Here is a 20,730-nt window from a genome sequence, read left to right on the forward strand (position 1 = left end):
AGGGGCCTTGGCAAGGGATCGACTATATCATAGGTTAAGGGAGGGCCTGCCAGAAACGAAGTGTGCGGGGTTGTCTTTCATGTCTCTCGAGCAGAATAAGAACAAAAAAAAAAAAAGGGAGAAGAAAGATAAAGAATACACTGGACAACTCACACGTGCAAAAAAAACAAAAACGATACGTGGATACTACGACCCAGGTCCTACAGTAGTAACGGTGCGCTGCGCCCAGGCCCTCGAAGAGTGGTTGGCGAAAACAACAGAGTGTTGAAAGAAAAAAGTAGAAGGAGCGGCGTCACAAAACTTAGCACCAATGGAGCATGCAATCCATGGTGAGTTGCAAGTGGGCCAGCCACTCATGAAGCGCATCCTATCAACGTGAAGCGACCGGTGAGCTGGCTATCTCTGAGCACAAAGAGGGAGATGGCGACAGCGCGCGCCCGACAAAGCTGAGGCTGACAAACCTTGGTATCGGTGCTCAGGCGCCAGGCCACCTCAACATGGTTGCCATCCAGGAGAGCCTGCTGGCCCTTGATGTCAAAGGTGTTGGCTCGTGCACATTGTGTGCGATCAGTCTTGGCGATATGAACCTCCCGTTGCAGCAGCAAGCTCATGTCCAAGGCTCGCTAGAGTCAGTTGTCAAAAGCGAAGATAATGACGACAATGATGATGAGCATAGAACAAACAGCAAGAGAGGGCGGCGGAGAACACGAGAGTAAAGCATGCCCAAGCGCGGTGTTTAAGTACTTACCAACTCCTCAGTGCAATCTGTGTCCTTGTAGACGCGCAGGTATGCGTCAATCAAACGACAGTACGTGCGACGCCACTCAACGCCATCACGGATGGTCAGGTGGCCTTCGTAGCTCGGCAAGCTCAGAGTGTCAAGACGATGAGAGATGGAGATTTGCTCCGTCAGAGGGAAGCCCTGGCTATGAACCTCAAGGCGCAATTCGTGACTGTTGGCGGTGCGAGCGGTCAGCTTGCACTCGGCGGCGAGGCGAAAGCCACGACCCTCAGACCAGTGTGCCTGGGGCGCCGATGGCTGGCGTTGGCGGGGATGGCGGGTGCCGTCGGCCAGGCAGTCCATGACAAACTGTTTCATGCGCGCCAGCTTGCGAGGCGTGGCAGCCTTGAGCTTGCGCAGAGCTCGCTTGGGAGTGCTGAGCTTGAGATCAGGCTCGCACACGAGCTGATACATGAAGAACTCGCACGCGATTTCATAGGCAGAGGTCACGTTGGTAAACCGGGCCGGCGTGTGCAGCTTGATGCGATCAGTGCCTTGTTCAAAACGAACCATCTCTGTGGCCCACACTTGATTCTGGTAGGAGAGAACAGCAAAAATGAAGAACTTGCTATGCTCCGGTGCCTCAATGTCAGACCAATAAATAAGGGGCAGCTCAATGTTTTTGATGCAAAGGTCACGGGCGGCTGGGTGCACAGGCTCATCCCAGCTTGCACTGTGCTCGCGGCGCTCCTGCTCAATCTGTAGCTTGGCACGGGCAACCTCGTGCAGACGGGTCATATACATGATCTGAATGCCACGCGCCTCCGTGTCACTGCCCAAAAGAACTTTGTTAAGGCCATCAATCTCCTTGTTCAGCTTCTGCAGATCGTTGGCCATGTCGACCATGTTCTGAGGCCGCCACTCAAACTGCGTTTTGGTTGAGCGAAAGGATGGCGAGAGGACCACGTCCTGAAGCTTGCCTCGGTTTTGCGGTGTACGAGCATGCGCAGCGTGGGGCCGACGGGGGGTGCAGTACACGTCCGTAGACAAATACGTGTTGTCTTTGCCTGAGTGCTGGGTGTTGGCGTTGATCTCTTGATGGCTGCCGGTGCGCGCGGGCGATCCGGCACGGTGCTTGTAGGCACTGGGCATTCGAGGGGGGCTCAAAAGCTCACCCATGGCCAGATCGTACTCGGGAGCAGCTTTGTCGCTATCTTCAGTCTCGTGATAGCTGGGCATGCCCTCCACCGACACGGGCATGGCCTCGCCACGACAGGCAGGCTCAAACAGGTTGTCGTCCTCATCGCTGCTATTATCAGCCTCTTCGAGGGACTGGCCGCTCTGTTCGTTGAGCTGTTGCAGGTTGAACTGGGCCACGGTTGCAGCGCGGGGGCGCATCGAGTCTGTGCGGTGCAACTTGAATGACGCCGATGGCGACATGGTAGCATCCAGGAGAGCGTCCGACGTGCTCAGGTCCAAGTGCTGATTGTGAGCTACTGGATCAGCTTGGGGGGACAATGCCTGTGCCCTTTCGTTGGCGGCCACCATGGTGTTGTAGCGCGAGTGCACTGGAGTGGCAATGTAGCTGTGCTCGTGGGCATAAACTCGCTCGTGATCGAGGTACGACACAGATCGAGAGGGCCCAGTGGAATGGTCGGCCTCTGGCACTGCGTCAGGTGCGGCCATGCTTGCCTCAGCCTCCGCTGCGTTCATGATCTCCAAGTAAGCATCTTCTTCCGCTTGCTCGGGACCCTGAGGCTGGTTTTCGGTGTCTGGATCAGTCGACGACTCGCCCATCAGCATGTGCAGCATCATTGCAGCAGCAGCGTCAGTCGAGTCGCGTGGCTTGCTGGGGGGCGCGGCCCGTGCCGAGGGCTTGGGCGCGGCCCGTGCCGAGGGCTTGGGCGCGGGCTTGGGCGCGGGCTTGGGCGCGGGCTTGGGCGCACTCTGAGTGGGATTAGCCAGCGAGACTGGCCGGGCTTTTGCAGCAACAGGAGGAGCAGCAAAGGGATCGTTGCTCTTCGTGGCCACAACTTCGGACATGGGGCGTGGCGCCGCCACGGGAGCCTTGCGGCGCTGGGGTTTCGTGGGAGGTGCAGAAGTTGCCATGTTAGGCTGAGAAGAAGTCTTGAGAGCCCGCTGGGCACGCTATCGGGACGTGGCACAAGCGCAAGACATGCGCGGTCAGCATGTGCAGGCCATAATGCCGTGAAAACCCAGCCCAAACTCGCGGCTTGTTGGTCGCTGTCGGTGGTCTTTATCAATGACCAGTACCTGTCTTCACAATCAACTGGCTCCAGCCCCTAACTGCAAGCAAATCCTGGGCGCGCGCTGCTGCATTGCTGCTCGAGTCCCGACCCCATATCACTCCGCTTGCAATCAAGACTTACCCGCGCGGCACGCTCGCGGGCGGCCTCCTCCTGCTGCTGAAGCAGGGCATCCATGGCCAAGGTTCGTAAAGTACCAAAGTAAAGTTGTTCTTTCACCAAAAGAGGTGCAGATCTGCGTTGAGCACTGCCCTTGAGCAGGACAATTCAAGCTGCGCGGAGGGCTCTATATCAGATCAGAAGAGGAAAAAATGCGCCCGATGTGGCCGCGCGCGGGGTTGATGTGTAACAAATCAAATTTGGGCGGCAAAAGCTACAACACTTTCCACCGATATTTTTGTAAATGTGTATCGCTAAAAAACACCTCTAAAGCTATACACAAATTCATGGCCCAAGCAACCAAGTTCAGCGCAAATTTTCTCTGACGTTTTTTTTTTTTTTTCTGATTTTTTTTTTTTTCTGATTTTTGAGTTTTGTTGTTTGTGGGGGTGTGTGACCACAGCAGGCACAAGACCACAGCAGGCACAAGACGCGGCGCGAGTGACAACGGCGACGACAACGGCAGGAGGCAGCGGGCTGGATCTACCCGGACCAAGGTCTTGGCACTTTTTGTGGTGTGCATCAGACCGCAAAGTGGACGGTTTTGGATCGTAGGAGTACATCTGGGACGCATGCCCAGAGGATTGGTCGTGTAGGGTGAAAGACCAAACGAGGAGGGGAAGCACGGCGGTCAGCAGCCTCCGCCAAGGCAACCCGTCGCCTTGATACAGTGTTTGGCATCTGAGGGTGTTCAGAGTGGCCAGAGTAGATATACCTTCTTAATCCTCATCAGACCAAAGGCATGCCTCCGACATTTGCCACGACCTCCTCGGATGCCAAGAAAACGATTGTCGTCTCGGGCGCCAAGCGCGAACTCTTCAACCTCAGCCATGGCTTAAAGCAGTTTCAGCGAAAGCTCAAGTCCAACTGGAAGCTTGTGGCGTACGTACTCTTTCGACAACACCCTTGGAAATTGCCCCCGCATGCCGTTGCATCGCCGAAGCAATGCGTGCCGCTCTGACTTTCGTGTTTTCGGCTTGAGGAACTGCTGTCACAAACTAGCCACGACTCACACTCTTTTCTTTGTCTTTGTCTTTGCTTGGGCGGCAGGCTGAAGGATCAGTTGGTTCCAGAAAAGCTTGAAGATGCACACACGGTCATCTTCATGGGCCCACGCGACAAGTTTTCTGCCGCCGAGGTCTGATCTTCATCCCGCGCTCCGACGCCTGAACGAGCGTTGGCATGAAGGACGCAACCAGACTCACACCATCTTTGTTTGTTGTTTATTTGTTTGGTTGTGTTTCGGCAGTTTGATGTGTTGCGACAATACCTGGACGGCGGTGGCTCTGTCCTGATGCTACTTGGAGAAGGAGGAGAAACAAAACTCAATACAAACGTCAATTTCCTCCTCGAAGAGTACGGTATCATGGTCAACAACGGTACGCAGCCAACTGCAAACATATCCCACAAATGGCCCAGGCAGACGCATCGTGCTGATCAGCATGCTAACGCTTTGGGCTTGTGTGGCCAATGTCGCGGTAGACGCGGTGCTGCGCTCATCGTACTACAAGTACCACCATCCCAAGGAATGCCTGGTCACCAACGGCATCCTGAATCGGTGCGCCCATGAACCGTCAAATTGCCCGTGCTGCTTGCTTGCCATACCTCTCATATGAAAATCTGCTTGCTGTCGTGAAAACGGTGGTGTTGCCTCGAACAGCGAACTCAACCGGGCGGCTGGCAAGTTTGTTCCCAACGTCACGGGCGCGCCCAATGCCGCAGCGGCGGACAGGTATGCTTGATTGGTCTTGGTCGTGTTGTCCAGGAGGCTGGCATCAAAAGTGCTGTGGCCCAAAACGCTGATGGATGCAGCGCCCCGTGCTGCCATCGGATTCAACATGGACGCCTGTGTCGATTCACGGGCATGCTCTCTTCGATGCGCCGCTCTCTGCTGTGCATGGGTGCAGCTGCATCAAGTATCTATATCCATTTGGAGCCACCTTGACGGTCCAGCAACCCGCAGTGCCGGTTCTCTCCTCGGGCACTGTTTCAATCCCTCTGAATCGCCCTACTGGTGCCTTTTACGAATCCAATGTATGAAGTCGTTTGTGGACCTGCTTGTCACTCGACTGGATTCGATGATGGCGCTTCTTGTCTCACACGCATGGTCTGCTTTGGCAGGTTCGACCAGGCAAGCTTGCCGTCCTGGGCTCGTGCCACATTTTCAGTGACGAGTATTTTGACAAGGCATGTGACATGCCTGCCATGCCTGCGCGTGGACATGATCCCGCTCTTGAATCGCACTTCACTCATTACGCTTGGTATTGGTGCAGGAAGAAAACCCATTGCTGCTGGACGTCTTGCTGCAGTGGCTTACCACCGATGACATTTCTCTGAATCACATTGATGCCGAAGACCCAGAGGTGGCGGAATACAACCAGATTCCCCACATTGCCAAGCTGGCAGAGCAACCTCGTGGATGTCTACAAGACAGCGATGACGTGCCGCGTGATTTTACCCAGCTCTTTGAACTGGAAACGTTTCAGATTGATGCCAGCGCCGTACCTGCGGCCGTGCGCGCTTACGCGGACATGAGCGTTCCCCACGAGCCTCTCAAGTTGATTCACCCCCAGTTTGAGACACCGCAGCCGCCCCTGCGACCGGCCGTCTTTGCGCCGACATTCCGCGAGCTGGGTCCGCCAGCTCTGGATCTGTTCGACTTGGATGAAGCCTTCTCTTCCGAGGTGGTTCGCATGAACCAACTGACCAACAAGTGTACGTGGCGCGCTCTTCCTCATTCTCGCCGCTGTCCTGTCCAGTTGTCCTTTTAGCCTCTCACGCGTCGCTTGCCTGCGCTCTTCCTACTCCTCCATGGGGACAGGCACGGATGACGATTTGGAATACTTTGTGCGTGAATGTGGTGACATTCTTGGCGTGTCCCACCGCCTGGAGAGCGACAAGCGCGATGGCAAGCACATTTTGGAATACGTCATGCGGCAACTCGTCAACTTTAAGAAAAGCACGCAAAGCTGAGAAAGTTTTCGCATCTACCCTCTTTGCCTGGGGCACGGTGTTGCCGTGGAGAGCAAGAGCATAGCCTGTGCTTGATGTGACAGCTGATAAGCCTGCTTGCTTTGGCTTTCCGCTCTCAACGGGCTTGGGGCTGGATCGCACGACAGGCGCAGGGCGCCAATAGTTGTGTGCTATTGACCAACGTTTTTCGCTTGTTGTATTTTTGTTTATCTCCGTTTGTTAATCCACTCAAAAGCGCATTTTGGCCTGCACCATCATGAATCCCTAAGGCACAAAAAAAAAAACGCTTGACGGAGGGCAAGGTTCCCGTGAACAGCCTGCCTCCTTCACCTCCCGTGTTCAGCCGTCATAGAACAACAACAACAACAACGAAAACAAACGCACGCACCACAACAAGGCGCAAACCCAAGCTGATTCAGCATCTGGGTGAGGTCATTAACCTTACAATAATCAACACTAACTATAATAGGTGACCTTATCGACTCTGCACAAACAGCGATATGATCTACAATAACCCTCATTTCTTCTTCCTTTGCAAACATTTTGGTCAGTGATCACAGTAACATTTGGTCGCTGCTGCGGTGGTTGTTGAGCCAGCGACAACGGCGGTGGGCGACGGCAGCGGTCGCGTCGAGTGCCTGATACTGTTCGAGCGATCGTGGGACGAACCACGTCGTTGGGCGTGACGGGCCTTTGCACATCTGATTCGGCTTGAACACGAACGCAGGCCTTCGCTGCCAGCAGATGCCCGTCCTCTATCGCTGACGTGTGCCGGCAGCAGAAGTTTGGGTCCGGTCGGACGTGAAGCACAGGTACGCCCCCCACCCCCTACGCCCTAATCGGGCTCCCTCTCCCGCCCAAAAACCAAAAAAAAAAGGAAAGCTCGAGCTGCACAGGCTGTCTAAACCCCCCTTTGCTAGCATGAATTTGCTGAACGCTGGTGGCAAATTGCTGCATAACATTTTCCCCACTTGCTTGTCCTTCCCGGCCAGCTCATCTTGATTTGTGTACGATATTATTAAATTTGGCTACAATAGCTTCGCCCGACTAACTGAGATAGCGGGAACGCGTCTTCCTTGCACGGATTGCCATCACCTTGGAGCACCAGCCAAAAGAGTCACGCAACCTTCCCAACTTAACCTTTGGATCTTTCAAAGCTGTTGCATTCAACACCCAGGGCGCCGGCTCGGTCATTCGCGAAACCAGCGGGATGGCTGCCCCCATGGGTGGGCCCGTGCCTCTTGAGCCCCCCAACAATGATACTGTGAATAGTGCGGCTGCTTTCGCCGCTGATTACGACTGGGAGCTCAAAGGTAATGCCCCTCAAACAGAACGTGCTCAATCACACACCACCCTTGCCACCGACTGTGGGTTCCGCGAACGACATCGGCCTCTGTTTTTCTGATGACGCCGCTCGTTCCCCTAGTTATCAAGTCTCAACTCAAGGCTCTCAACTCTCGTACCAATAAGAAAGTGGACCAGCTTCGAGACTTTTCAGAGTTTTTCGTCAAGCAGGTAATCCTGGGCTGTCCAGCCTCGCAGCCTGTTCTTCGCATCAAACGGCATATCCCCTTATCACTGCTTGCGTAGGCCGAGATTGAGCTGCAGTATGCCAAGCAATTGGAGCTGCTTTACTCCAAGTATCAAAAGCCAAGGGCGGAGCGAGGTGCTGTCGCCAATCTGCTACGGTATGTGGCTTCCTTGCTCGTCAACCCAGATTCGCCCTGGCTTCTTAGACTTCTTCCGGCAAGATTCCGGCCCATCTAATGCCCACCCTGCTTTTGTCCGTCTAGTCGGCCGAGCACTGCTGATGGTGAAGAAGACGCACACTCCATGTTGTATGTTCAATCTTGATGCAGCACCAAACCCGCACGGCCAGCAGCAAAACGTATAGATCCTAACCGATCGGCTATCCCTTGAACGTAGCTTTGACTCCAACAGCGTGGGAACTGTGGCAGATGCCTGGAATGTCTTGTTGGAGCAAACCCGCAAGCGGTCCGAGTCACGCCAGCGTTTTGCCAACAACCTCATGGATGAAATGCGAGTAAGCATTTCGTGCTACCCATGATCGGTTGTTTATTTTTCAAAACTTAGCCTGACCCTGGGTTGATTCGGCTTGGCATTCACCGCACGCCTTGGCTTTGTCTGGCGCACAGCAACGCCTCGAGGTCCTGGAGCGTGAGACTGTCACCACTTCGAAACGCTGCCTTGAGCTGGGATCCAACCTCCACGTAGGCCGGGTTTTTTTGGTTCTTTGTTTTGTTTTTCGTCTGCCAAAAGAGAGAGCGGTCTGCTCGGCGCGCTTTTGCCGTGAATAATAGTCCTTGGTCCTTCTCCCGCCCCACAACGCTTCCTCATTTATAGTTTGAGCTGAGCCGACAGTTCAGGACCGTGGATGAGTGTTTGAAGACGTATCAAAGCTCGGCGAGCAAGTATATTCGCGCCGAAGGCGAGCTTGACAAAGCACAAGAAAAGGGCAATCTGAAACGCAAAGAGAAGGTGGGGTGAATTCCGGCCTCGTTCTTCCGTTTTGCTTCATCTTGCTTTTAAGCTTTCTGCCTCGGACATTTTCTTTCCCATACCAAGGCAGTCCTCGCTTTGACTGAATCTCGCTTGTGCCACACCTTCCTTCTTCTATCATGCCTTGCTCATTCTTTTGGTCTGCGGCGTGTGAAAATTTGACAGATCAAGGATAAGGTGACGGCCTCAGATCGCAAGGTCGTAGCGGCTTTGAACGACTATGTTCTGAGCCTACAGGGTGCCAACGCCTACCGCCACCGCTACTACCAAACGGAGGTGGCTAGTCTTCTTGATACCATGGATTTGCACTATCACGATTCGGTCAAGTACATGTTCCAACTCTACCGTGACCTGTCTATGCAGGTCAGTCAGTGCACGCATGGCCGGCTGGTTTTTTTTTTTTTTTTTTTTTTTTTTTTTTTTTTTTTTTTTTTTTTTTTTGGGGGGGTGTGTTTGTTTGTTTGTTTTTTGTGCCCACCTAACCTTTTGCGACACGATTGCACCGTCCGTGTGTCCATGGCTTGTGCCATGTATGTTTATTAGGCTGAAGCCGTCGTGGGTAAAAGCATTACCGTGGTCCAGGAAGCAGCAGAGGCCATCGTTCCTGCCAAGGAGAAAGCCCAATTTTTTCAAGAGAACAATTATGTGTTTGTGAAGGTGACCGATTTTGCATTCATTCCTTGTCGTGACCAAGATGAGGTGAGTATCGCCCCCTCATCCGCTGCTTCCCCTAAAAACGGACGAAATCCCACGTGCCTGGGCTTTGGTCTGTTCGGCCCCGCCTCTTCATCTTGTCGCCCTCCCCTCTCTCCCCTTTGTCTCAGAACGCTACTCTGGTTTCCAATGACGACACACGCAAGGATCTAGTGTCAAAGTACAGCGACCTGGAATCACAGTTGACAAAGCTCGACAAGCAAATTGGCAAGGAGCGTGAAACCCTCAACACGATTCTTCAGCTTCGCAAAGACATTGGCTCCAAAATCATGTACCAGGACGATGGAACGCCAAAATCTGTGCAAAACTCCAATATGTATGCCGATGCCTATGGCCGAGTGGCCCTCAAAAAGTGCTCGCGTGCTGTCATTGCCTCCCAACTCGCTCTTATGGGTCGAGTTTTGGGCGATCAAGTTCCCTCAAGTGTGGACCCTCAGCAACTCATCGGTACGAGGCTCAAGGCTGCCCGCGTGTGTTTCTTGCCGTTGCTAAACAAGGCGTGTGTGACATGCCTCATGCTCATGCCTACCCCCTTTTAACACCTGTAGCCACAGAGGATGACGCGAACCCCCTGCCACAGCCGGATCCCGAGGCTGTGCAGCTGGCCGAGTCCAACTTGATGGAGGTAGGCTGCAAACGCAAGCGACCAAACCTCACATTTCAAACACCACCTTTTGTCTTATTTTCCTGCACCATGCTGAATCGTCAAAAGCTGGCAAGCCACCGCTTTCATTGCCCATGCTTTTGTTCACGCTGCCTCCTGTCCTTGACTATCATAGCATCGCCGCAAGTCAATGTCCTCTGGTATGCGGTAAGCCAGCTTCGCCAAGCACTGCTTTTTCCTGCATATCTTCAAACCCTGCATATGTGTGGCGAAGATGTTTATCTTGTATTCCTTCATGATCTTGGTGCACTCGTTTGATATCGTCCTTTCTCTAGAAAATTTTTGCCAGGAGGCTCAGACAAGGCGTTGATGTCGGGTATGGGCGAAGACAGCGATGACGGGTACGTTCAACCACGTTGTGCTTCCACCGCGATCCTCGCGCTCAAAATCAATACCATTCATGTGCAACCCCAGGGAAACGACCTCTCAAGATGGCACTGTGCCCGTGGATGCTTTATCGCTGCAACCTCAGCCCAACACGGCACATGAAGGTACATGAGCGTCGTACACACCCCTCCCCAAGTATTTTGGAGCATTCTCTGTCATCGGCCTTGATTGCTGCGCCACATCGCCTCACAAACGGATGTGATACTTGATTGCACCTTACCAGATGCCCAGTCAATCGCCTCAGCACCCCCAACACAGTCACGCTCTGATTCCGGCCGTCGCAAGGCCCCCGGGCCGCCACCAGTTGTTGCGGGGCGTGGCCCGGGCACGCGTCGTACCAAAAAGCCAGATCGACCACCAGAGCCTGCCCTGAAGGCGGGAACTCAGCCTACCCGCCGAAAACCTCCCAAACCCCGCCGTCCAGCTGGCCCAGGCGAAGCGTCTGCACCCAGTACCGCCAGTCCTGTGGGACCGCTCTTTGGTGCCAACTTGGTACTGCTCTCCGAGCAACTCGGTGGCAGTGTTCCAAGCATTGTGCCCAGCTGCATTGCCGCCCTCGAGACCCTTGGTCTTGACAGTGAGGGTCTCTTTCGAGTTCCTGGCTCTGGCAGTCAGGTGCGTTTTTCCTCGCTTGCCCAGCGCGACCCTGACGCATTGAATTCTGACGCATCAATGGTCCTCGGAGACGGAATGGCGTTGGAGTGCCTCACTTTGCCTCTGTTGCTCATCCACTAGATCGACACCCTCAAGTCAGCCTATGATGCCGGGCAGGACCTCTTAGCAGATGGGTCCATACCCGAAGGCATTCATGCTGATGCTATTGCCGGATGCTTGAAACTCTTCTTGCGGCAGCTGGCAGATCCCGTGATGACCCAACAGCACTACTCGACGCTCGTCAAGGTCAGCATGAAGCTCGCATGGTGGACTCGCATCTTATCTTGGGCCGTGATCGTGTGCGATTGTTCTCATACTCTGTTGTTGCATCAGATTGGCAACATGGCAGGCCGGGATGCACGTTTGCAGGCCCTACGTGCTGCCGTTGAGCGGCTGTTGCCCCCTGCACATAGCCAAGTGCTAGCCCTTATCATGCCCTTTTTGAAACGAGTAGCTGCACACGCCAATGTCAACAAAATGAGCGTGAGCAATCTGGCCATGGTCTTCGGTCCCACCATCATGCCAGCACCCAAAGATGACATGGGAGCGATGCTCCGCGATGCCACTGCCATCAACACACTGACTAGCGAAATGATAGAGTACTCCGAGTACATTTTTGCGAAATTTGTCCCTAGCTCTAGCTCAGCGCCCACCGCCGCGGCGACGATTGACGCAAGCCCGCTAGAACCAAAACATGAGACGCCCACTTCGGCAGCAGCCGTATCCGACGAATCGAAAAGCCCGGTGCCTTCGACCAAAGCGCCACAGACTCAAGCGCCAGAGAAGAAGGCAGTAAGCGAACCCCCCGTGCCGACAGGGCCCCCACCTGCTGCTCCAGCTACAGGCAACACCGCTGTGGCATCAGCACCGGCACCTGCACCAGCACCAGCATCGACATCGACATCGGTTGCTGCTCCAGGATCCACGCAAGCACCTACCCTAAAACTTGGTGAGAGTGAGGACAGCGACCTCCCTGACGATTTGCCTTTTCCTCCAGACGAGGATCTCGGCTTTTTCCAGAATATTCAGTACGCCGTGGCCAAGCACGATTACGAAGCTCGGAACGACACTGAATTGTCCTTTAAGCGGGGAGATCGTCTCAAAATCTTTGACCAGCCTGACTTGAGCTGGTGGACTGGAGAGCTCAATGGTCGCGAAGGCTTCATTGCTGCTGCTTATGTGACGTTGGAAGAAGCTGGTGACGACGCTAATCTCGATGACACGGTCACCTCGGCCGACGGCTTTAACATCTCAGGCACGGACCTTGCCAGCACGCCCGCCAAGAGCGAATCGGTTGCTGCAGACACAACCAACTCTACATTGGACGACACGCTTGATAACTTAGGATTTCCTCCCGAGTCACCCACGGTGGGGTCATCAGTTCCTTTTAAAAGACGAGATAGCACGGCGTCCAACTTTTCCCGCACCTCCTCTTTTGGCCCTAGCTTTGCGCCGCCACTGCCCCCGAGTAACTCAAGCTCCAGCCTGAGTCTTGACTTGCCACCCCCACCACCCTTCCCAGCAGATTTTGACCTGCCTCCGCCACCTGCGCCTTCGTCCGGTTTGTCATTGACACCACTGCCTGGGCTCGCTTAATACTCTTGATTTACTGACATGCTTCTCCCCTGCTGCTTTTTCCTTTTTTGCCCACCACAGCCGACGATATGGATGATAGCTTTCTTGATTTGCCGCCTCCCCCGCCACCGGCTCCGCCCGCCGATGATACAGAGGCCTAAACGATGATCGGTTGCTCGGTCCAGACTTGATTGATGATTTCTTTTTGTTTTAACCTTTGAGCCCTGATAGCCGGGAGCTCATAAAGCAATGCCTATGCGTGTGTATTTGATCGCCTTAAACTTTGGCTTTGTTCTGCCAACATCTTGATGGGATAGTCATCTTTCTTCGATTGGCCATCTTGACCACATACATTCGACACAAACAGCTTTCAAAATCATGAGAAAAGATCGGTCAAAATTAACTACGCACAACATGCACACACCCAGGATTTCGCGAGAAATCCGTCCTATCATCATTGTGAAGAAATGACAGAGCTCAACTCTGATGCTCAATGTGCCATTGCTGTCTGAGAAGACCGCTGCTCTGCGTGACCAAGCTGGTTGCGGCGTGGCATGATACAAGCAAACAGTTGGCCCAACTGGACATGACCACGAGCTGACTTGTTCAGCATGTTGCTTAAAGTCTCAGACGCATTCATGCACTCAGCAAACAAGGTAATATATTGGACGTCCTTCTTCTCCTGACCCAATCCACCCACTGGCGCTTCCAGAATTGTGCGAGCTTCCTCACGCTCGGTTTTATCAATCTGAAATCACAATTAACGTGTGATGACAAACGATGATTAGCCTTAGCCTTCACCCGCACAATGCGACAGGAAAACAAGCAGGCGCTTGGAACGAACCTGCTGAAGTGCATGTTCCACATCAAACAAGTTTCTGAAGTAGCAGAGCTGCGTGTACAGCTGCTTATCAGAGTAGACCTGAAAAGGTTCAAGGACAGAAACGTGTGGCGTGTGAGAGCGACGACATCACCCCACCCACAAACCACAATGATCGAGACCGCACCTGTTGCAAGGTTCCGCGGCAGCTAGGGTCCAAGCAACGCCGGCCCAACACGGAGAGGTCACGTGTCTCGCGATGCCCGCGAGGGCAACCAGCGTCATCTGAGATACATGTTGGAGGCATGTGCCAGATATACAAACGGTCAGCCCATGTCTTTATCAAAGCGTCGCGCAAGCTGTTCACCATCTCCACACGCCCTTGTCACCAATCAAGCGTATCTGAAAGGAAACGAGAAAAACAGGCATGGTCCTCGTACCGCAGATGAGGGCGGCGTCATAGTATCTCGCGATATACTTGCGCGCTTCCAGTTGCATCAGGTTGCTCAGGTAAACCGGCTCGAAGCTTGCGGTGCACTCAGCATTGGGACACAGCAGGCCGCATTGGCGCACGCCATCCTTCATGCGGAATACACCCGGTAGGTCGGTGCGATGACCACACTTTCGGCATGTCACCGTCAGCGGTTCGGCCGTCTTGAAGCGCTCCTCGTCTGAGAGTTGTGTTGAGAGAACCATGGTCATATCCGTATCGACATCGGTGACCTCATAAGCGCGCTTGAATGTTGTTGTGTCGAGCCCCAAGCACTCAGCAATCTAGCCAGGAACAAGCGCACACACGGTGTCAGCCGTGATCAGACCTTCTTGCTAGTCTTGGTGGCAGTCCACTCAAGAGGAGCCCTCGCAGAATTGCGAGAGAAAATGCGGCAAGTGCAGCCGCAATTCTTAGATGCTAAGCGGTCCCTGCGCGGCTGAAGGGTGTACCTTGACATTGTCGGTGCCCTCGATGGGCTCCAAGAGGCGGCTCACGACAGGGTGCACCTGGCTCTTCAGATAGTACTCGTAATCGATCTTCAAATGCTCATTTTTGCGAAGCTCATCGGGATGATAGCCGCGTTGCCTGTTGCGAACGAGGTGATGTGGCCGATCAGCGCCAAGGCAATGGCACCACGGTCAGGCTGAGGGAGTGAGGGTCAAAAACAGCGGTGGCAGGCATAAGATCAGACTCACGTGGCGCCATTGCTCGTGCCGTCTTCACAGACGATGTAGGGAATGGTATCGTGCATGCGCACGCTCTTGCCGGCGGCTTTCATACGCAAGGCCACTTGTACGTGAGGCAAGGCTTTGGCATCTCCGTAGGCACTTGGGTCCTTGGTCAGCGACTTGAAAATGATGAACTTTTCCAAGGGCACCTTGTTCTCTGTTCGCACATCCTCGGACACCTGACGCAGATGCTCGTGGCATGTTTCCACCAAACTCTCGGTGGAATCTTGTTCTTGGTTGAGCACTTGATTCAAGATCCAGTTGCCTGCATCCGCGGCCAGGGCCGACCAATCACGGCGTACAATATCCAGACCCTGCGTGGAGCACATACATACATACATACAAAAACAAACAACAAGAAAGAGGAAGAAAAAAACAGTACAAGGATCAGAGAAGCGGAGGAAGCAGCATTGCTTTAAGGTTGCGAAACGCGTGCGTGCGTGCGCACATGCAGCCTCTCTTGATCTTAGGTGCGCCGATGACCATGCTCACCTTCACTTCTTTGGTTAACGTGACTTTGCCCTTGGACATGTCCATCATAAGGGCAGCATATTTCTTCTTTTTCAGCAGCAGCATGGTTTTGTAAATGCCATCAAGGTCAATCTCCAGCTCTGAGTACAGCGAGTTGACCTCCTTCTTCACCTACGAGTCCAATAAGGGAGGCAACCCCTGGTTGAGGCAACCTCTCTGATTTCTAAAGCAGAACTGGAAGTGGAGGGGCGCACCTGGTTGGCCAAAGTCACGGCTTCGCTGTAATCAGTGCACCGGGAATTGACCATGATCGAATCCGTGTCACCTGTAAATGCGCCAATCGCTCGCTATCAAGGAGCGCAAGAGATAACCCGAGTTTAACAATCTGAAGATTGGCTGGCATACCGTAGATGACCTCCAGACCCAACTTGTCCTGTGTCAGATCCACCGTCTTTTGCAGAATTTCACGTCCCTTGCTCGTAACCAAAGCTGCAATGGCTTTGGCATAAAATCGAGAACCAGTGAAGCCCAAGCAGCCGTACATGCTGTTGGCTGTCAGCTTCAAGGCCTGTTCATAAATACAAAGGAAAAGCATGGCAGCGGTATCAACACTTGGTACACAAGATTGGGGGGCTGGCAGATAGAATTGCATGCACGAGACGAGCATCAAAGGCCCAACGCAGAAAGCAACGCCCACCTTTTGACGAATATCATATTCGGCAAGCTTGCTTGCATCTGCTTCAGATTTGATCAAGGCCTTGACCTACCAACATTCAAGAGATGGAGGAGGAGTGGGGGGAGAAGGGGAAAAAAAGCTTTCATCAGCCCAAACCAATGGCGTGGACCTGTGCATGCCCCATCCATCCTGCCGAACCTGACGACGCTTTGCGATGAGTGTGCGCAAGAGGTGAGGAAGCACACCACGGGGCAAGGCTGAGTCTGGAACCTAGAAGAGGCGAAGGAATTCGCAAACAAGTCAGAGCAATCGGATGATGAGGCATGTTGAGGCACTAGCAAAAGTTGAATCGGATTGAGGGCAAGAGCATTGGCAACAGACCTCAGCGATTGCGTCTTCTTCTTCGCTTGACTTGGGCTGACCGTCGTTGCGGCCCACAGTGGTGAAGCACAGATTGTATTCTTGGATAATGGAAGGATACAGCGAGTTGAAATCAAGAAGCAAAATCAACTTGTCGTAAAAGCCCTAATGAATGCACGAATTGGAGCCATCTGATGAGCTGTGTTTGCCCGCTTGAGTTGCAATAGCACAAGGACAAAGCGCTTGAGCAAGCAAACGGATGCACCAGACCCCCACCTTTTTGGGCTCGAGCACGAGGCCGCCGGAATACGCGGGCTTGCGACGGCTTGAGGTCGACTCCGTCTGCCAAGAAGGCACAAGCAACAAAGACGTTTAAGAATTGAGACTTTTGACGCCGAGTTGTGAGAAGGCAAACGCACAAGCGAATGCCCAATATCAATGAGGCTGTTGCCAAAACACACCGGCTCGTCTGCCAAGTTGTCGGCTTTCTTTCCTTGCTTGCTATTTTTGATAGCTTGCTTCTCAGCCCACGTTGGCTTGTCGGGCACGATGTACTTGCGACGATGGAACTCGTGACAGAGAAGAAACTAAACAAAGATGTTGAGTAAGCCGATGTGAGCAATTCCACGGCCTCTTCCTCCGCTTGCTGGCTGTACCATACACCGAGCCGAAAGAAACGCCATCAAACCTCATTGCGATCAGAACGGCCACGAGATAGGGTTCGCGACATCAAGCCACCTGTAATGCTATTGACAAGATGGTCATTGAAGGTTCAAGAAAAAGTTAAAAAAAAAATAAAAAGAAAGAAAGAAAGAAAGAAAGCCAGTCAAGTTTGGATCATGCGCAACCCCAGTCCCCTCAGTATGAGTATTTGTACGCATCAGGGAGGGAGGCGCCTTATGCCAAAACATACTTTGTAATTTGCTTCATCAAGGGCAGCACATTGAGCTTGAACATGAGGGACAAAATGAGGTAGGCATCTCGTTCAACATGGTCCACCAATTTCAACAAGCTTTGAGTGTTGCTAATTTGTTGGAGCATGAACATGGTCTGAGATAGCTTGGAGCTGGCAGGCGAAATTGCAGGCGGGGCTTTGGTCTCATGGCAGTATGAATAGATCAATCGCAGGTGTAGGTTGAACATACCTGTACAACTTGGGCAAGGCATCCTGCTCAATTTCCTCGCGCTTGGCGGCAAGCTGGCAGGAGGCGAAGATGGCAAACGTGAAAGTCGGTGCGAGCGGCGATGGGTGATCATCAAAAGAAGAGGAAATTGGAGCTGCGATGATGACTGATGCGATGTACCTGTGATTGAGTAAGGGCCGTCAAATCGTAGCTGACTTGACGAATGAGCTCGCGTGATGATGTCTGCATGTCCATCACAAGGCGACCGGCCAAGAGATCTCGCTCCATGGCCACGTTGCTTTGAAGTCCAATTCCACTCTTGAGATTGGGCAAAACGGTGCGATGCAAGCGGCCAATACGCGACCAATGCGGAATGCGCAGCTCCTTGATGCTGTGATGTTTGAGGATTTGCGGAGCCAGGATGAGAATGGAGATACGGAGTGGTTTCTCGATGAAGAACAACTCAGCTTGTTTGCGCACCGATGCAAGAGCACATCCAGATCAAAGCCAAAGATATTGTGGCCCACAATGACATCCGGGTCAATCTTTTGAAGCTGTGTGATGAAGATACAGAAATCGGCATGAGGCAATTTGGAAGACTTGCTGTTGAGCCAAAAGTCGAAACAAACCTTGACCAGGAAATGAGAGATCAAGGCACGCTCATTAGGCAGCGTCGTCACGCTAAAAACCCACGTCGAGATTGAGCACAAGGAACACCGATCAGTTTGTTTGTTTGTTTTCAACACACATCTCGAGGCGGGGGGCCATTCGGACAGGGAGACTGACCTGCGCTTTTGCTGCTGCAGCTTGACAGCAAAATCCAAGGGAAAAGGGTTATCACCAAGTTTGCGGATATTGGTGATCTGGGACAGTTGTTCAGTGGGCTTGCTCGTATTCCCGTCCAGCTGCACCTCCTGGTGTACTAGCCCCGTCATGGCCAAGATCTGTATCCAGATGGATGGCCAAACCAAGGCACCATGGTGAGCACTCCGCCACGACATCGAGACGCTCGAGTCTCAAACCCATATCAAAGAGTGAATGCAAAGTCGCACCTCGTGCATGTGCGTCTTGTGATTAAGAATGGTCTGGAGAGAAAGGGCCATGACCGTGAGAGGCGGGGCAGCCGGGGGGTCCTCAACCTTGCTGATGCTCTTGGGGTCGACTGCGAGAGCCTCCAGTTTGCACCAAGAGATATTCTTGGTCGCACCCTTGACATTCTTGATGCGCAGCCAGCAAGGCCCCATCAGGTCGCGCTTCATCAGAAAGCGCTCCAGAGGCGAGATGTTGGTGCCAAAGACTACACGCAATGTCATTGCCATGGTTATGAGCCTCAACAAGTATATGTGACCGCAAGTTGAATAGCCTTGTTGGAAAAAAAAAGCACAGATAAAAACAGACAACTTGCTGTGCGACAATGATCAGTCGTACCATGACTGAATGTCTGGCCAGAGAGATCACCGGGCAGCGCGGGCAAGGCTGGTAGAGTGCAAATCAAGCATGACGAGTGAGAGACGTGGTGAAACAATGCAAAAAGCACAAAATGTGAGCCGGGTGCGACGCTGAGCTGTCAGTGCAAGGACCTACTGCCGCTGTATTTGATTTTGAGCACATCCACCTCCTCGGGGACATCGGTTTTGTCAAAGGCATATTTGCGTTTCACGGGCTTGCTGAGGAATGGGTTGATCTTGTAGCGGCTCATGATTTGACCCATCTCCTCATAAACATCAGCCATGCTCACCGCCTCATTCTAGCACCGTTGTATAGCAAGGCGTTGTTGAGCCACTGTTAATTTACGGTGACGCGGGATGCATGCGCCAGCTCCATACCGTCTCAACCCCCTCGCGATCGAGGCGAAGGCGGCGAGGGACCACAAAAATGTTGCGCTCCAGGTTTGCCACGGTCAAACAGCAGCTGATGTAGGTTTCACTCTCGGGATGATAGACCTGGGACGAACAAAACCAAACCCCCAATTTGATGTGAGCAAAGATGGCATATGCGACTGCCATCGACGCGTTGCCTGACCTTTCCAAAAAGGTAAATGGATCCATCGCCACAATTGCGTGAGACCTCAAAGGCATCCAGCCAGTACATGTGCAAGACCTGAACACGGACGCGGCCAGGAAAGATGACCGATGCCAGGTAAGAACTAGGAGTGTGGTATTCAGCGACAATCTAGGGCCTTTGCAATCATGCTTGAAGCGCAATTGCTGATACCCACCTCCTCGCCTGATTCCAAAGTGTCGAGGGGCAACTTGGTGCTGTCCACCTGCACATGTTATTCAACGTTCAGGTCGCCGAGGCAAAACAAAAGGCAATGGCATTGGATTGGCTCAGCTCAGCAGACAGGAAGGTGGACAAGCTCTGAACATACCTTGATTTCAGCAATGGTCTCAGCTGGCTCAGCGTTGGGACGAGCTTTGTGCCAGTCCGTGGTATCATCGGCAACCTTGCTCCCGCTTACTTTGAGGTAGCCGGGCTCTATGCGACGCGAGTCACAGAGATTGGGTTGAATTCAAGCTGAAACGGAACAAATCTCAGCAAGCCCCATTCAAGGAGCTGCGAAATCTCTGCCTCTAGCTGTGAACGGAAGAAGGTGCCATGAAGTATTGAGTTGGAGGCACGTACCGGCATCATCCTCTTCTTCATCGTCTGAGACATCTACCGTCGCCACTGCCACGACCTTGCGCGTTTTAGGGGAAGTTCTGTCAAGGAGATGACAAAGGATCGTGAGCCAAGCCGAGGGGCCATGGTAGGTTATTGCACCTGATTCTGAGCTGCACCCCCGTGCAGCGACGTGGAAAAAATGCAGAACATACTCGTCACGAACGACGGAATCGGTGGCCTTGGAGCGTTTTGCCGGTGAGGCGGGCTCTGGTACGGAGACGCTGGTAGCACGGTCGCCTTCACTTGGTTCCAACTTTGGTGGCTGAGCTGCAGCTGAGGGTGCGTCAAAGTCAGCGCCGTCGCTGTCACCATCGGGATGCTCAGCTGCTGGTGGCTGCACTCGCAAGGCACGCTTGGTGACGGTGGGCGAGCTGGGCGGTGAAAGGTCATCGGCCAGATCCGCCTCAGGGCCAGGCTTGGCGGTGCTAGCAAGTCGCAACTGGCCGTCCTCTGCAAGTGGCTCATCCTCAAGCTCCTCTTGTTTAAAGATATTGAAGACAGCGGCCTGGGCTTCGGATTGGCCGCCAAAGAGTGCAAGCTGTTTCATCGAGCTAAGGCAGAAGGAAAACAATGAATGTGAGGTCGACTGTTTTGCTGACTCGTGCAGACCATGTTCGTGCCAATGTACGCGCTAGCGCACCGCTTGTTCTTGCGACCGCGGCGAAGGACACCTTGGGCACCTTGACTTTGTTCGGACTTGGCCTCGGCCATAACCTCTGCCAACAAGGCATCTTCTGAAGTGGCAGTGTCGGCCTGGAGC

General features: G+C 53.3%; 5 protein-coding genes across 5 annotated transcripts; 3 read left to right on the top strand and 2 right to left on the bottom strand.

Annotated features, from left to right (window-relative positions):
- Positions 1-5: 5 nt before the first annotated feature.
- MONBRDRAFT_31665 (uncharacterized protein) lies at positions 6-3,165 on the bottom strand (the record flags this gene model as incomplete). Its single annotated transcript, XM_001744251.1, has 4 exons — positions 6-367; positions 462-623; positions 749-2,869; positions 3,112-3,165. 4 exons carry the CDS (start codon positions 3,163-3,165, stop codon positions 302-304), a joined length of 2,403 nt encoding a protein of 800 aa, XP_001744303.1. The 3' UTR covers positions 6-301.
- A 599-nt stretch (positions 3,166-3,764) lies between these two features.
- MONBRDRAFT_36341 (uncharacterized protein) lies at positions 3,765-6,358 on the top strand. The gene is made up of 9 exons (XM_001744058.1): positions 3,765-4,029; positions 4,198-4,285; positions 4,397-4,526; positions 4,630-4,705; positions 4,808-4,879; positions 5,055-5,181; positions 5,279-5,338; positions 5,421-5,862; positions 5,969-6,358. Exons 1-9 carry the CDS (start codon positions 3,890-3,892, stop codon positions 6,118-6,120), a joined length of 1,287 nt encoding a protein of 428 aa, XP_001744110.1. The 5' UTR covers positions 3,765-3,889; the 3' UTR covers positions 6,121-6,358.
- A 4,572-nt stretch (positions 6,359-10,930) lies between these two features.
- MONBRDRAFT_2505 (uncharacterized protein) lies at positions 10,931-11,683 on the top strand (the record flags this gene model as incomplete). The annotated part of the gene is made up of 3 exons (XM_001744059.1): positions 10,931-11,020; positions 11,141-11,305; positions 11,393-11,683. Coding segments are annotated over 3 exons (546 nt in total), but the record flags the coding sequence as incomplete, so codon positions are not given.
- Positions 11,684-12,091: 408 nt separating this feature from the next.
- Positions 12,092-12,250, top strand: MONBRDRAFT_3808 (uncharacterized protein; the record flags this gene model as incomplete). Its single annotated transcript, XM_001744060.1, has 1 exon — positions 12,092-12,250. A coding segment is annotated over one exon (159 nt), but the record flags the coding sequence as incomplete, so codon positions are not given.
- A 1,240-nt stretch (positions 12,251-13,490) lies between these two features.
- MONBRDRAFT_107 (uncharacterized protein) lies at positions 13,491-19,578 on the bottom strand (the record flags this gene model as incomplete). The annotated part of the gene is made up of 25 exons (XM_001744252.1): positions 13,491-13,556; positions 13,642-13,739; positions 13,895-14,228; positions 14,397-14,532; positions 14,643-14,989; positions 15,168-15,317; positions 15,401-15,471; positions 15,552-15,714; positions 15,844-15,909; positions 16,021-16,092; positions 16,204-16,347; positions 16,459-16,507; positions 16,642-16,769; positions 16,871-16,928; positions 17,096-17,280; positions 17,487-17,697; positions 17,787-17,860; positions 17,936-17,987; positions 18,093-18,250; positions 18,359-18,603; positions 18,735-18,782; positions 18,891-19,053; positions 19,133-19,249; positions 19,329-19,406; positions 19,525-19,578. Coding segments are annotated over 25 exons (3,267 nt in total), but the record flags the coding sequence as incomplete, so codon positions are not given.
- Positions 19,579-20,730: the final 1,152 nt, after the last annotated feature.

The sequence above is a fragment of the Monosiga brevicollis genome, genomic scaffold (genome assembly GCF_000002865.3).
Source record: "Monosiga brevicollis MX1 MONBRscaffold_5 genomic scaffold, whole genome shotgun sequence".
Lineage (NCBI taxonomy): Eukaryota > Choanoflagellata > Craspedida > Salpingoecidae > Monosiga > Monosiga brevicollis.

Bases quoted from the DNA above. Each gene is read 5' to 3' on its own strand.
- MONBRDRAFT_36341 (XM_001744058.1), top strand. From the start codon at position 3,890: ATGCCTCCGACATTTGCCACGACCTCCTCGGATGCCAAGAAAACGATT. The intron at 4,527-4,629 runs GTACGCAGCCAA...ATGTCGCGGTAG, and splicing joins CGGTATCATGGTCAACAACG to ACGCGGTGCTGCGCTCATCG. The intron at 5,182-5,278 runs GTATGAAGTCGT...AGGTTCGACCAG, and splicing joins GTGCCTTTTACGAATCCAAT to GCAAGCTTGCCGTCCTGGGC.